The sequence below is a fragment of the Lissotriton helveticus genome, chromosome 7 (assembly GCF_964261635.1).
Source record: "Lissotriton helveticus chromosome 7, aLisHel1.1, whole genome shotgun sequence".
In the NCBI taxonomy this organism is placed as follows: Eukaryota; Metazoa; Chordata; class Amphibia; order Caudata; family Salamandridae; genus Lissotriton; species Lissotriton helveticus.
Window position 1 is genome coordinate 1,961,062,344 of NC_136068.1, and position 12,649 is coordinate 1,961,074,992.

Below are 12,649 nucleotides of genomic sequence, written 5' to 3' on the forward strand. Positions count from 1 at the left end.
AGTGTGCTTGTTTCCCTGCAGGCTGCCTGCACGGTCTGCTCCGGGTCAATGCAGTGGTGCTTGTTTCCCTGCAGGCTGCCTGCACGGTTTACTCCGGGTCAATGCAGTGGTGCTTGTTTCCCTGCAGGCTGCCTGCACGGTCTGCTCCGGGTCAATGCAGTGGTGCTTGTTTCCCTGCAGGCTACCTGCACGCTTTGCACCGGGTCAATGCAGTGGTGCTTGTTTCCCTGCAGGCTGCCTGCACGGCCTGCTCCGGATCAATGCAGTGGTGCTTGTGTCCCTGCAGGCTGCCTGCACGCTCTGCACCGGGTCAATGCAGTGGTGCTTGTTTCCCTGCAGGCTGCCTGCACGGTCTGCACCGGGTCAATGCAGTGGTGCTTGTGTCCCTGCAGGCTGCCTGCACGGTGTGCTCCGGGTCAATGCAGTGTGCTTGTTTCTCTGCAGGCTACGGATGTCACCCACAGGTTGCTATGATTTATTGATATTAATAATTGCATTTACACGAGGTTGTTATTGATTATTGCAGTTTGCATAAAAAAAAACGTTTTCACATGTGGTTTGTTTGTTGTTGTTGTAATGAGATGACAGTTGATAGAGCCAACAGGCCTGTTTTATATAAGCATGATGTGTTATCTGTTATAGGCGGACGGTTCAAGTGATTTTGGTGGTCATGACCCTTTAGGAGTCAAATATGATTTTATAATGTCATCTAAGCTATTTTCAATCTGTCTTATGTATATATTTGTAAGTTAATGTGTAGTAATTTGTGTATAATAAATGTACTTGACAGGACAATCATTTATTAAGAGTTAATATTGTGTGCCAGTAAATGGTGATTACTAGCCGATACCACCTCCCCGAGTAGGCCTTGAATTGCTTTGCTTCTCTACCCCGAGAGAGTCTAGCGCTGCAATGGGGTGCTTGCCCAGTAAGCAGAAACTTTGGACCTGTTACTTGCTCAGACCTCAAACCCTGCACAACTAATAATCCCATTTCCTACACTGGTGGCAGCGGTGGGATAATAGTATCCCGTCCACCCAATGTTCTACATGGTCGACATGCTAAGGTACTATGAAAGCTGTGGATCTGGCCTCCAATGACTGTACCTTAAGTGGACTTAAAATTAGTGAATTCGGGCAGATCAGATTACCTCCTTGTGTGAAATGAAATGCAATAGTAAATATGTACAATGTTTTGTCATTATTCAATTCTAAGGAAATTGAACCATTTGTGAACATGATCTTGCTTCTTCTCCCAGTTCCTCCCATTAATGTAAGGTGTTACCAAAATATACATTGCAAGCTTTCCTAATGTTACGTATACTCCATCCTTTGGAAGAAATCTATGATGACTATTGAAAACCCAAATGAAAATGTGAATTACCAATATTCTTACAGGAAAAAAGTTGTTGGACCAAATAGGATTGAAGTGGAAATTACTCCCATTTGGAAACTGCTTTTGAAAGAGGTAGGTTTTGTTTGTTTTTGTTTTTCTACTTGCAAATATTTCAGATGTAGAGCATCGCATGATATAAAAAGGATCCTGTCTGACTGTCAACAAATAAACAAGTACTTTGACCTTTCTGCACCTTGATGTGACCTACACTAAAAACTGAAGCATTTGAATATGCCTTAGGCCTCAAGTGCATCTGAACTTATAGGCCGAAACATTGTACCCATACAAACCACACTAGCCCTATGTAAGTTAGAGCTATAGTGGTCACGATGTATTTATGTGCCCGGTTATCCAGTGTCGATTAGGATCTCATATAGAAGTGCTCATGTGTTTGTGGGCTGAAAGTCCTGCATACCACTGTGTCAATTTGTTGCTTTGGAAGTCTCTGGGATCATCAGGCAGAACCATCAGGTGGGACGAGATTACAGATGGAGGGGAACATTAGAGTTTCCATTCCCGCTCTAATATGATTTTAGTTCTTGGCTACACCAAAAGCTGCTGGATGAGATTATACTGAACTTGGCATTAAAGAAGCACTTTACTAGAAATTGAGCTTTTTATATTTTGGTGAAACTCTCTTTATGTCTTCCTTCATTTTAAAATCTTTATTTAAGTTATCATAATTATGAGGTATTAGCACTATAAAACAGTGCAACAAGGAGTAACAAAATACCACAACTAGGCAACAAAAGTCACAGTGGTCCAATTCAAGTGATAATCAGCAATTAGAGAAACAGCCACAGTGGAGGGAGGGAGGGGTGGAAGAGAGAAAACACCAGAGGGGAGGAGGGAGGGAACAATGGGCAGGATGAGCTTGGGGCCACACATGCAGTGGAGGAGGGTCCCTTTGTGCCCATATGGAGAGAAGTGGTGAAAGAGGGGTGTGTGAAATAAAAAAAGATTGTACTCGGCGGTGCCTGTTGTATGTGAAATAAACAAGCCCACAAAAATGAAGGTGTGGGGCAGAGAATGCACGGTGTCCTCACAGGTTGGTAGACGGTCTCGGTGCCAAGAGCAGGTGAGTGTATATGGGGTGGGTTAGAAAGGGATCACTGAAATCATAGGGAAAGGTGTCACAGTGCTGATGTGACAGGGGGCTATGGGAGGAGGACTGAGTCACAGGTCATTGTTTAGGCATGAGGTCACCGCTTTTGGTAGGTTTCAAGTTTATCAGAAAGCTTATAAGTAAATAATCACATCTCTTCACACCTGAACAATCTCCACTGGCTCCCAGTCCAGGTTTCTGTCTTGTATCTTGGGATTTTGAGGTGAGATGCCACTCTAGAGCGGAGGTTCCTTTGTTGAATATGTTTGGTGATTTTATTCCTGATGAAAAATGGTCCCATTCCATTTATCTCTTTTTGGGTGATACAAAGCAGCTTTAACGTGGATCTTCTGACAACTGGTAACCAAATGCAGGGCTGTCAAGGCAGGGGAGATGTGGTCTCGCGGTTCGATATGCAAGAGTAGAATGGCAGCCGAGTTCAGAATCTGTTGTAGTCTTTTTATGGTGGTTAAAGGTGGTAGAGAATATGGTCGTAATTGAGTTTGGACAGAACAAGGGAGATGGTAGCTTGGACCTTGTGGGGAAATACCAATTGGGGGAAGATTTGTCGCCGAGTTTTTATAGTAACAAAGCTTGATCCTGCTAGTTTTTGAACTTGGGCATTAATCGATAGCTTGGAGTCCATGGTCATTCCAAGGTTTCTTCTTTCCTTCAATACTTTCGGTGGTGATTCCACTTCATCAGGCCAGGCGGCGAGCGGGTCATAATGTTTCAAATCACCACGCGTGAGTATTTCTGTTTTTGAAGCATTCAGTTTGAGATGGCTCCAAGTCATCCACTGATCCACGGCTCTGAGACAATTGAAAACTGGCACGTTTTCAAAGTCTTTGAGGCATTCCAGTTGAAGGAGTATTGGCGTGTCAGCCACATAATTATAGCACTTGAGGTGAAATTGATTGATCAGTATCGATAATGACTTCATGTAGTTGTTGAAAAGCATGGGCGAGATAGGAGAGCCTTAAGGGAACCTACTTTTGTGGATTATGGATTGGACGAGAAAGGTGGGGTATGAATGACATTAATCCTGTTGGAAGGTAGGATGCGATCCAGTCTAGATCAGTCCCCTCTATGCCGGTTTTTATAGTCCTTGTGTCAGAGTGTCATGGTCAACTGTGTCAAAGGCAGCCGAGAGGTCTAAGAGGAGTATCACAGCAACCCCGTCTCAGTCAACTGTGTTCTTCAGGTCATCCCAGATAGCAAGAGGGCAGATTCTGTGTTTCTTCCCAGATTGGAAGTCTGAAAGTATGTCATTCTCTTCAATGAATTGTGACATCTGGGTGAACATTGCCCTTTCTATCAGTTTGCCCAGGAACGGTCCATTTGTCGGGGTTCAACGGGTCCAAGTTTGTTTTCTTCAGTGATGGGCAATGTATGACTTTTTGAGTTCTTCTGGAAATATTCCTGTAGTTAAGGAATCATTGATGATTCTTCCTACTGGAGTGGCAGCAGAGATTGTTAGAATTGTCTTGAAAGTTTGCGGTGGACATGGGTCAGAGGGCTGCCAGCAGGCCTTCTTTCTTTGACCAGGTCCATAAATTCATTGTGTGAAATGTGTTGGAAGGAGCAGAGAGGCTGGGTTAGAGTATTCTTGGATTGCTGTTTTGTAAATGGGTTAGTGTTGGTGTTTTGTCTCTGCTTTAAGTACGAGTCTAATGTGTCTGCTTTGTCTGTGTGATGATTTGCCAGTTTGTCTGTGAAATTTTGAGTAACTGGCTGAGTTACTTCTAGGCAATTTGCTTTACAAATTTTATTGAGTATTTTATAGAATTCTTTATTTTAACATTTAGCATTTTGAGTTCTGTCTGAATAGTACCTTTTCTTTGCTTTTTTGATAGCTGACTTCTATAATATGTTAATTTTCTGTAGGTGAAGTTTGTCTTGTTTTGCGTTTGTTTTGAGCCAGGCACGTTGCAGCTTTCTAATTTGTTGTTCTATGCCTTTTATCTCTGTATTTCTCCAAGGTGCTTGTTTTCTTTTGTTCTGTTGTGTGGTTTTGAGTGGTATCAGGATGTCAAATGCTTCCTGTAGCCACTCATATAGTTTATGAACAGAATCTATTGTTTCCAGATCTTTACTGGATGTTAGCTGTGTGTCTATTTGTTCCAAATTGAGTTTGTTACACTGTAGATAGGTGGATGCACGTAAGTTAGTTTTAAGTGAATCGCTTAGTGTTTTTTTTATGTTGGAAAGCAAGCAAATGGTGGTCCTACCATGTGACTGGAATATTAGCAAAATGACATCTACGATGTGTCCAGCGATGTGTGTGGGTTTGTGCACGATCTAATGTAGGTTCTGTCCATCTAGGCCAGCGGTGATTGTTTTCGGAAGGGTCATATTAGATTTGTCAAATCAATTGTTGAGTTGACCCAGAACACATCGGTTGGTGTGTATTGTTATCAGGTTTGAAACAGTGTCTAGAAGTGCCCCTGGGATTGCCGGCTTGCTAGGTGGAGGTCTGCAAAGTAGCAGGAAGTTACAGAAGGAAGACGGTGTAGAATTGCATCTGGCGAGAAGAGCCTCACAATTCTTTATGGAGATGTTGCCAACTGTAGTGATCTGTAATGTTTGCCTGAATACAACAGCTAGGCCACCTCCTTTTTTGCCGATTTTGGGTGATCATTTTATAGCCTAGAGGAACGGCGTCATGTAGGACTGGAGCCATAAAATCTCCCAACCATGATTCAGTTATGAATAGTATGACTGGTTTTGCGTCAGAGAGAAGGTCATAGATGTGATGCTTGTTTTTAGAGAGGGATCAAGCATTTACTAGTACACAGTTTAGAGAACGTGCTTTGGTCACAGTGAGACTTTGTGTTGTAGAAGAATGATCAGTATAGTGTGGGTTTGTAGCAGGTGTGTTTTTTGTGCTGGTATTAGCTGTATTAGAATAGCAATTGTGTTGCTGTTCTGTAATGTGGTACACGTCCATCAGGCTAAGAAGGCATTTTGATGGGTCTGCGTGTGTAGGTGGTGGAGACGGTGTTTGAGAGTAAGTTGGGGCGCTGTGTTGTTTTTGTGGTTCCAGTAGACATGGAGAAGCAAAGTTGTGAGGTGTGGCACATTGCTTATATTGTTTGTGCATGTTTATGGCGGAAGGTGTATGAGTCAGGGGTGGTGGTGCAGCATGTGGGTCATATAGTAAGGTTCTAAATTGTCCAATGGATGAGAGGCGGTTGGAAGAGAGTTGATGTGTTGCTGTATGTGTGTATGACACTGAAGAGAAAATATAACACTTATAGCAGGGGATTCTGGGGGTCCAGTATGCAGGCTCAGGGCACCGTTGTTTCTAGACGAGGGCCTCTTAGGTCACAGCTCGTAAAAGTAAAGATGCCCTCACTGAGGAGCCATGATAAGTCTGATGGTTTGGGGTATCTTGTGATCTGTTCTGAGGGGACATTGCCTGGCAGTTTGGCAGAAACGGATCGATTGTAGCAGCACCAAGACTCCCCTGAACGTGTTTAGTCTTTGGTGGCACAACAAGCAGAAAAACGATAGACTGGAATGATACTTTAAGTAATTACCAGAGGCAGAGATTAATTCAAGCATAAAAATCCATCTGCATTGAAGAAGCCCCCGTGTAGATACCCGTGGCTCAGATGAGTCCAGGCATTCCATTCTTCGCTTTTGTGTGTTTTTCAGTGAGACGCACCTTATTACAGCTTCGGCCAAGGGTAATGCTTTGAAATGCCACGGAGATGCTAACATTTACTTACTGGTATGGCCTCCATATTTGTGCGCTAGGTTGAGTGCTATTTCCACAGCAGCATTGAGTAATTACCAGAGCATCAGTTCTGAATTGCAAGGCCGTCTGTTTAGTAACATTCTTAGATGCTGGAAGCTCTGCTCACAATCCTACTCTCTTTGCAGATTTTGAATCCCTACTACTGGTTTCAAGCTGGCAGCATCATCCTGTGGGTCGCCTTCGGTTATTATGAGTTTTCCTTTGCGATCCTGGGAATCACTATCATATCAATTATCATCACCATATATGAGCTCAGAAGGGTGAGTGTGTAAGACATATATATATATATTTTACTGTATGGCTACTCATTTAAACTTGGAGCCCCCTCTCAGAGAAACTTTACCGCCCCCTGATGTGGATGTTACTGCTCCGCTATCTCCTGTGAGGCACAAAAGCCAGAGATATTGTGGGACAGATTGACAAGCCCCTAGCGCCGATTTTACGCCGCCGTTGCATCACTTCTGTGATGCTGCAGCGGTGCAAATCCTGCGCCATGGTGCGGGGTACTTACAATGTGACGCATCTGGGAGATGCGTCATGTTGTAAAGCCCTGCGCCACGTATAGGCGTTCCTGCGCAGGGGGGGGACGTTCCGGCGCAGGAACGCCTCATAAAAGTGGCTGAGTGAAATCTACAAGATTTCACTCAGTCACTTTTAGGCCAATGCTGCGTCAAAACCCTGCGCCTGCCTGAAGCAGGCGTAAGGATTGACGCCGCATTGTAAAGATAGGGCATCCCAGAGCTTTGCTGGAGCTGCGTCGCGCTTGCGTCGCAACTCCAGCAATGCGCCGCCTTTACGGCACAGACGTGTCACGCATCTGTGCCGTTTCTGCCCCATGGCATTATGGGTGCTGGAGCTGCGGCGCACAATTACTGGCGTATCCCGGCTAATATGCAGGGATGCGCCACTTATTGTAAATCTGCCCCGCATCTTTCAGGGTCACTTAGAGCCCCCTCCATGCCTCCACCAGCAGTAGGCCTTCATCTTCTTTTATAGCGCCTGGAGGATACTGCCACACCCCAGACTGTCCCTCCCATGAGGACCCACTGGTACCACATGAATAAACACGCATTGCTCTCTTCTTGGCAGTTGTGTCCTCGTGTCTACATTCCCGCTGGAGCATATTAGATGATGGAGACAGGGAAAGGACCACATTCACCTGAACCTTTACCCTTCCTCCCCCAGCACCAAGGGCCTGAGTAATCCAGTGGGTAAAACCTACCTCCCCTTAGGATGCATCAACGCGTCACTACTCTCAGGAGCTGGGTGTGCCTGCTGCTGGATGCTAGCTACTATCAATGACATGAAATTGAAGACAGATAGTAAACTAATACAGCTTTGTGACAAAGAGACAATTTTAAAATACTAATCCATTTATCATTTAATTCCACAGCAATCTGTGAACCTGCACGGCATGGTGGAGGCCCACAACAGTGTCACCCTCACTGTGTGCCGGAGTGGAGGTACGCTTCTGTATCGTGCTACTTGAAAGTGCAATCCTCAGTTTTAGCCATGTCAACCTAACTACCATGTGTAGTAACTGTCTTCAGTCTCTGGTGTCATCATATCAGCACACATGTGTAACATAGATTGTTACACATGTAATAAAAGTCCCAGTACTGCAACTTATTTAACAAGTGATGAAGCAAAGTCCCAGATTCAAACAGACAGACATGGAGAGACAACGCGTGCTCTGATGCCGTGGACACGTGTGGTCTCTACCCAGGACCACCCTGCCGTCATTGGTCATTCCTTGTGAGGTCATTAAGTACTCAAATTATAACTCATTTTTAATTGATTTTTCACCTTCTCTCCACACGCATCCCACGCTATTTGGCAATATGTCTTGTATTTCATTTCGCCTTCACGGTTCTAATTTTTTTACTTCACTCACTTACTTCAGGCCTTGGGCAATTATTGGTCTTTCTACTGGACATTGTTTTCCAGGTAATTTTTGTAAACTTCTTTGGGTACCTTAAGGGGCCCATCTTCTTGTGACTGGGACCCCCGTACTTCTGGCCCTAGACACATGATGCGTCTCATCACAGAGATAACGTGCTATTAGCAACGTTTAGCTCCAATGCAATAAAATATCCGGCGATAGCAGCGAAATGCATGAATAACACTGGGAATCCAGCGATATTCAGGCATTAAGGCCAATAGGGTCTTAACCTGAATATCCGACTCCCATTGGATATACAAGTTAAGAACTGGTCTGAGCAGGCGTTAGTTTTCAGCGATATTCACGCTTAGCGCTAATTTTTTTATCGCTACGCCTGCCTTGCTAATAGGCGATAGCGATGTTAGCAACTGCTTTCAGTCGCTAACAGGTTGGGTACGCCCACTTTGCATGTCATTAGTGATAAATATCGCTGACATGCAAAGCGGGCCCCAAACCGCTCGCTATCACCTAAAAGCTGTCGCTAACTGATGTTAGGGACAGCTTGCTAATAGGGCGATTAAAAAAGCGATGATAATTTCATTTCCTCTGCCTTGGTAATATGCCCCAATATTTCTTAACATAAAATGGAAACATCAGCAGCTCATCGCTTCCTGTGTAGCCGCACTCAGCAGGTGCTCCATAATGCAGGCAGAAGTAGGGGAAATGCAAAAACATGCTTTATTTCTTGATGTTGTTTGATAAGTTCAGGAAATCAATTAGCTAGTAAAGTTCAGTAACAGCTTACTTTGGAGTCAAGTGACAAACTGATGAGATGGAGACAATGCCCAGTCTTGCCTTTCCGGTCTTTTCTATGAGATTTCTTGTCAAACATTCTTCCATGGACTTGGCAGGAGTACTTATGGAATGAACGTTAGCAGCCAGTCTGCCTTGTCTTGAATGCATGAAGGACCACTACACACTTTTTGTTGTTTTTCGACGAGAAACAAAACGCAATGTCCATATGAATGATTGATACATATGTAACTTCAATCTGAACTGCACAACCAAATCAATCTACATTGATTGAAATGATATAGATACAATATATTCTGTTGTCCTTATGGGGAACAAATATTGATACATGTATATACAGGGTCAGATGCATAAAGAAAGCGTTTTGCGATTTCCTACTTGCAAATCCTTACAATTCGCAGTTAGGAAATCGCAAAATGGCAATGCATGAAAGTGTGTCTGAACACTTTTTGCGATTCCTAGGGGTTCGCAAATGAGCTACTCCATGTATATTGGTGAGGTAGGTGGCAATTTGCGACCTCCTAGGGATCGCACAATTCACAGTGTTGGTGGCCTGCTGGGGTCAGCAGACCACCATGTCTGTGATTGCTTTTGAATAAAGCAATTTTTTTTCTCCAAAGGCAGCCCGTTTTCTTTAAAGGAAATGGGATGTGTTTCTATGACAAAAATTAAAAGTTTTCTTTTCCTGTTTTAAGAGGAGGCAGTGGTCCGTGGGACCACTAACAGGAGTACCCTATGCACACACACAAAATATCAATCAAAAGTCATAAAACAGTCACGTAACAGTGTACAAATAAACAAAGCAACAGAAAGTTGTAGGGATCTCCTGTGGGAGAGTGGTCCGATGAAATCCCTTATTGTGTTAGACAGCCAGCCGACACGTGTTTCATCTCCTATGCGAATCCTCAGGGCTGAAATAACAAATAAGTAACAATGGAGCATCTCGTATGTAGTTGTGCAGTAATATTGATCACAACATCTCATGGTGTGTGCAGACATATCAAAGCTTCCACTGGAGTCGGACAAATATTGGCAAATGAGTGGACCCAAACGTATTCGTGGCGACTGTGCGCTTACTGAGCGAATCACGGTTTGTGCTGGTAGTGTTTATGTGAAAAAACGTGACAAAAAATCCAGGTAAGGAGAGTCTAGAGAAAAATTCTTTGAGAATAATTTGAAATGACATGACGTGGTCAGTGTCTCCTCCTAAGATATAGGAGTTTGGTATATATATACCGTGTAAACTGTCGTGCAAACGAGTGCAACTATTAGTGATAGGTTCATTCACACATAGTGCAAAAAAACATTAATCAAGGTGGCGTGAGGGTGCGACTTCCTCGTGGAGATAACACATACCTATACGTGACTGTGGTAACCCGGGAGGTCTGTATAAATGAAACATAACGAAGGAGGGAGGAAGAACTCATAAGTCACAAATTCTCTCTGAGACCTGGGGCATAAATGATACGAAACAAAATTAATAAGAACAATTCTCACCGCTCTGCTGGTGATGTTTCCGACACAGCAGGGCCCGTGACCTTGGTTGTAAGTCTCAGGGAAATGACGTCCACACTGTATAAAGGTCAAACAATGTGGGTAATGAGATCATATGAGCCAGAGTCACGATTATTTGTTAGAGTTAGAGATTAATAAAAAGGGTACCAAATCAAAAACAACAAATAATTAAATTGCTAAAAGGCACGCGAAAACAATGTGTCAATATCTAATAGTGAGAGTGTCCCTCACAGTATGAATCCTGAGTGGTTAATCTATGATTCAAAATCTGTTCTTCTGTTACGTATAGCAAAAGAGACTACACAGGCACCGTGTTGTACCTGTAATCTTAGTATACGATTAGTACTCAATATAAATAGTTGTGTGTGCATCAGGAGATTCACAAGTGTCCCAGGAATAAAATACAAGAAATACCGATCATAACAAATATCAAACGCCATATGCGGCATTGTCAAAAATTGAAAAGCGGTGCTTACCCCTGTGTCCAGGAGTGGGTGATCACTAAGCAGAGTCCCAGTATAATGCGTATGTAACGTGTAGAAGAATCGTGAAAATCGTGCGATTCTGTAATGTTAAACAAAATTAAGGATCAGTGCCCTTGAGTTGGGCGGGAACACGTATGGAAAATAAAACATAGTATATCCCAGGGATCACATTATTGAAGACCCTAGACGCAAGCTCACCATCTTACCTATAGATGGTGTAAAGATGTGTAGTGCCCAGGAGTCGTGTACGAACTTGATAAAGTTCCCAATTGTCTCCGTAATATCTGGGAACAACAAAGACAAGGTACTGTCAGTTCTAGGGCTAAGATCCAAAATACTGTAAAAATGGCAATCGAAAAAACGATTGCAGTTAAGGGAACCTGAATCTTACCTGCTTCACATAAGTGCAGTGAGGCCGCGTACTCCCGGGTTGCCGTGTTCCTGTATGGACATGTGACCCGGAAGTCGCGTACGTTAAATCCTGGTTTTCTTGTCAGGGAATTGACTTAATAAGTGATCTTCTTGGAGTAATTTCGCCATGTTACTCCGTACGATCTCTACCCTTTATGACTGATATTCAAGTAGTCCTTCAGGATTAAGATGAGCAGCACTGCTCCTACTTCCTTATACGCCTACACGCCGGTCGCACGCAATGCGGTTAGCGGCCCAGTCTCCAATGGACGTCTGTTACATTTCCGATTTAACGTACGCGACTTCCAGGTCACATGTCCATACAGGAACACGGCAACCCGGGAGTACACGGCCTCACTGCACTTATGTGAAGCAGGTAAGATTCAGGTTCCCTTAACTACAATCGTTTTTTCGATTGCCATTTTTACTGTATTTTTGATCTTAGCCCTAGAACTGACAGTACCTTGTCTTTGTTGTTCCCAGATATTACGGAGACAATTGGGAACTTTATCAAGTTCGTACACAACTCCTGGGCACTACACATCTTTACACCATCTATAGGTAAGATGGTGAGCTTGCGTCCAGGGTCTTCAATAATGTGATCCCTGGGATATACTATGTTTTATTTACCATACGTGTTCCCGCCCAACTCAAGGGCACTGATCCTTAATTTTGTTTAACATTACAGAATCGCACGATTTTCACGATTCTTCTACACGTTACATACGCATTATACTGGGACTCTGCTTAGTGATCACCCACTCCTGGACAAAGGGGTAAGCACCGCTTTTCAATTTTTGACAATGCCGCATATGGCATTTGATATTTGTTATGATCGGTATTTCTTGTATTTTATTCCTGGGACACTTGTGAATCTCCTGATGCACACACAACTATTTATATTGAGTACTAATCGTATACTAAGATTACAGGTACAACACGGTGCCTGTGTAGTCTCTTTTGCTATACGTAACAGAAGAACAGATTTTGAATCATAGATTAACCACTCAGGATTCATACTGTGAGGGACACTCTCACTATTAGATATTGACACATTGTTTTCGCGTGCCTTTTAGCAATTTAATTATTTGTTGTTTTCGATATGGTACCCTTTTTATTAATCTCTAACTCTAACAAATAATCGTGACTCTGGCTCATATGATCTCATTACCCACATTGTTTGACCCTTATACAGTGTGGACGTCATTTCCCTGAGACTTACAACCAAGGTCACGGGCCCTGCTGGTTCGGAAACATCACCAGCAGAGCGGTGAGAATTG

The 12,649-nt window shown here is 43.4% G+C and overlaps 1 protein-coding gene across 1 annotated transcript in view; it reads left to right on the forward strand.

Annotated features, from left to right (window-relative positions):
* LOC144770018 (putative cation-transporting ATPase 13A4) overlaps positions 1 to 12,649 on the forward strand; it is a 380,863-nt gene that overhangs the window by 42,610 nt on the left and 325,604 nt on the right. The window contains exons 4-6 of the mRNA XM_078654211.1: positions 1,398 to 1,467; positions 6,389 to 6,523; positions 7,657 to 7,726. Of these exons, the coding sequence (XP_078510337.1) occupies positions 1,398 to 1,467; positions 6,389 to 6,523; positions 7,657 to 7,726 (275 nt within the window). The remainder of the gene's footprint in view (positions 1 to 1,397; positions 1,468 to 6,388; positions 6,524 to 7,656; positions 7,727 to 12,649) is intronic.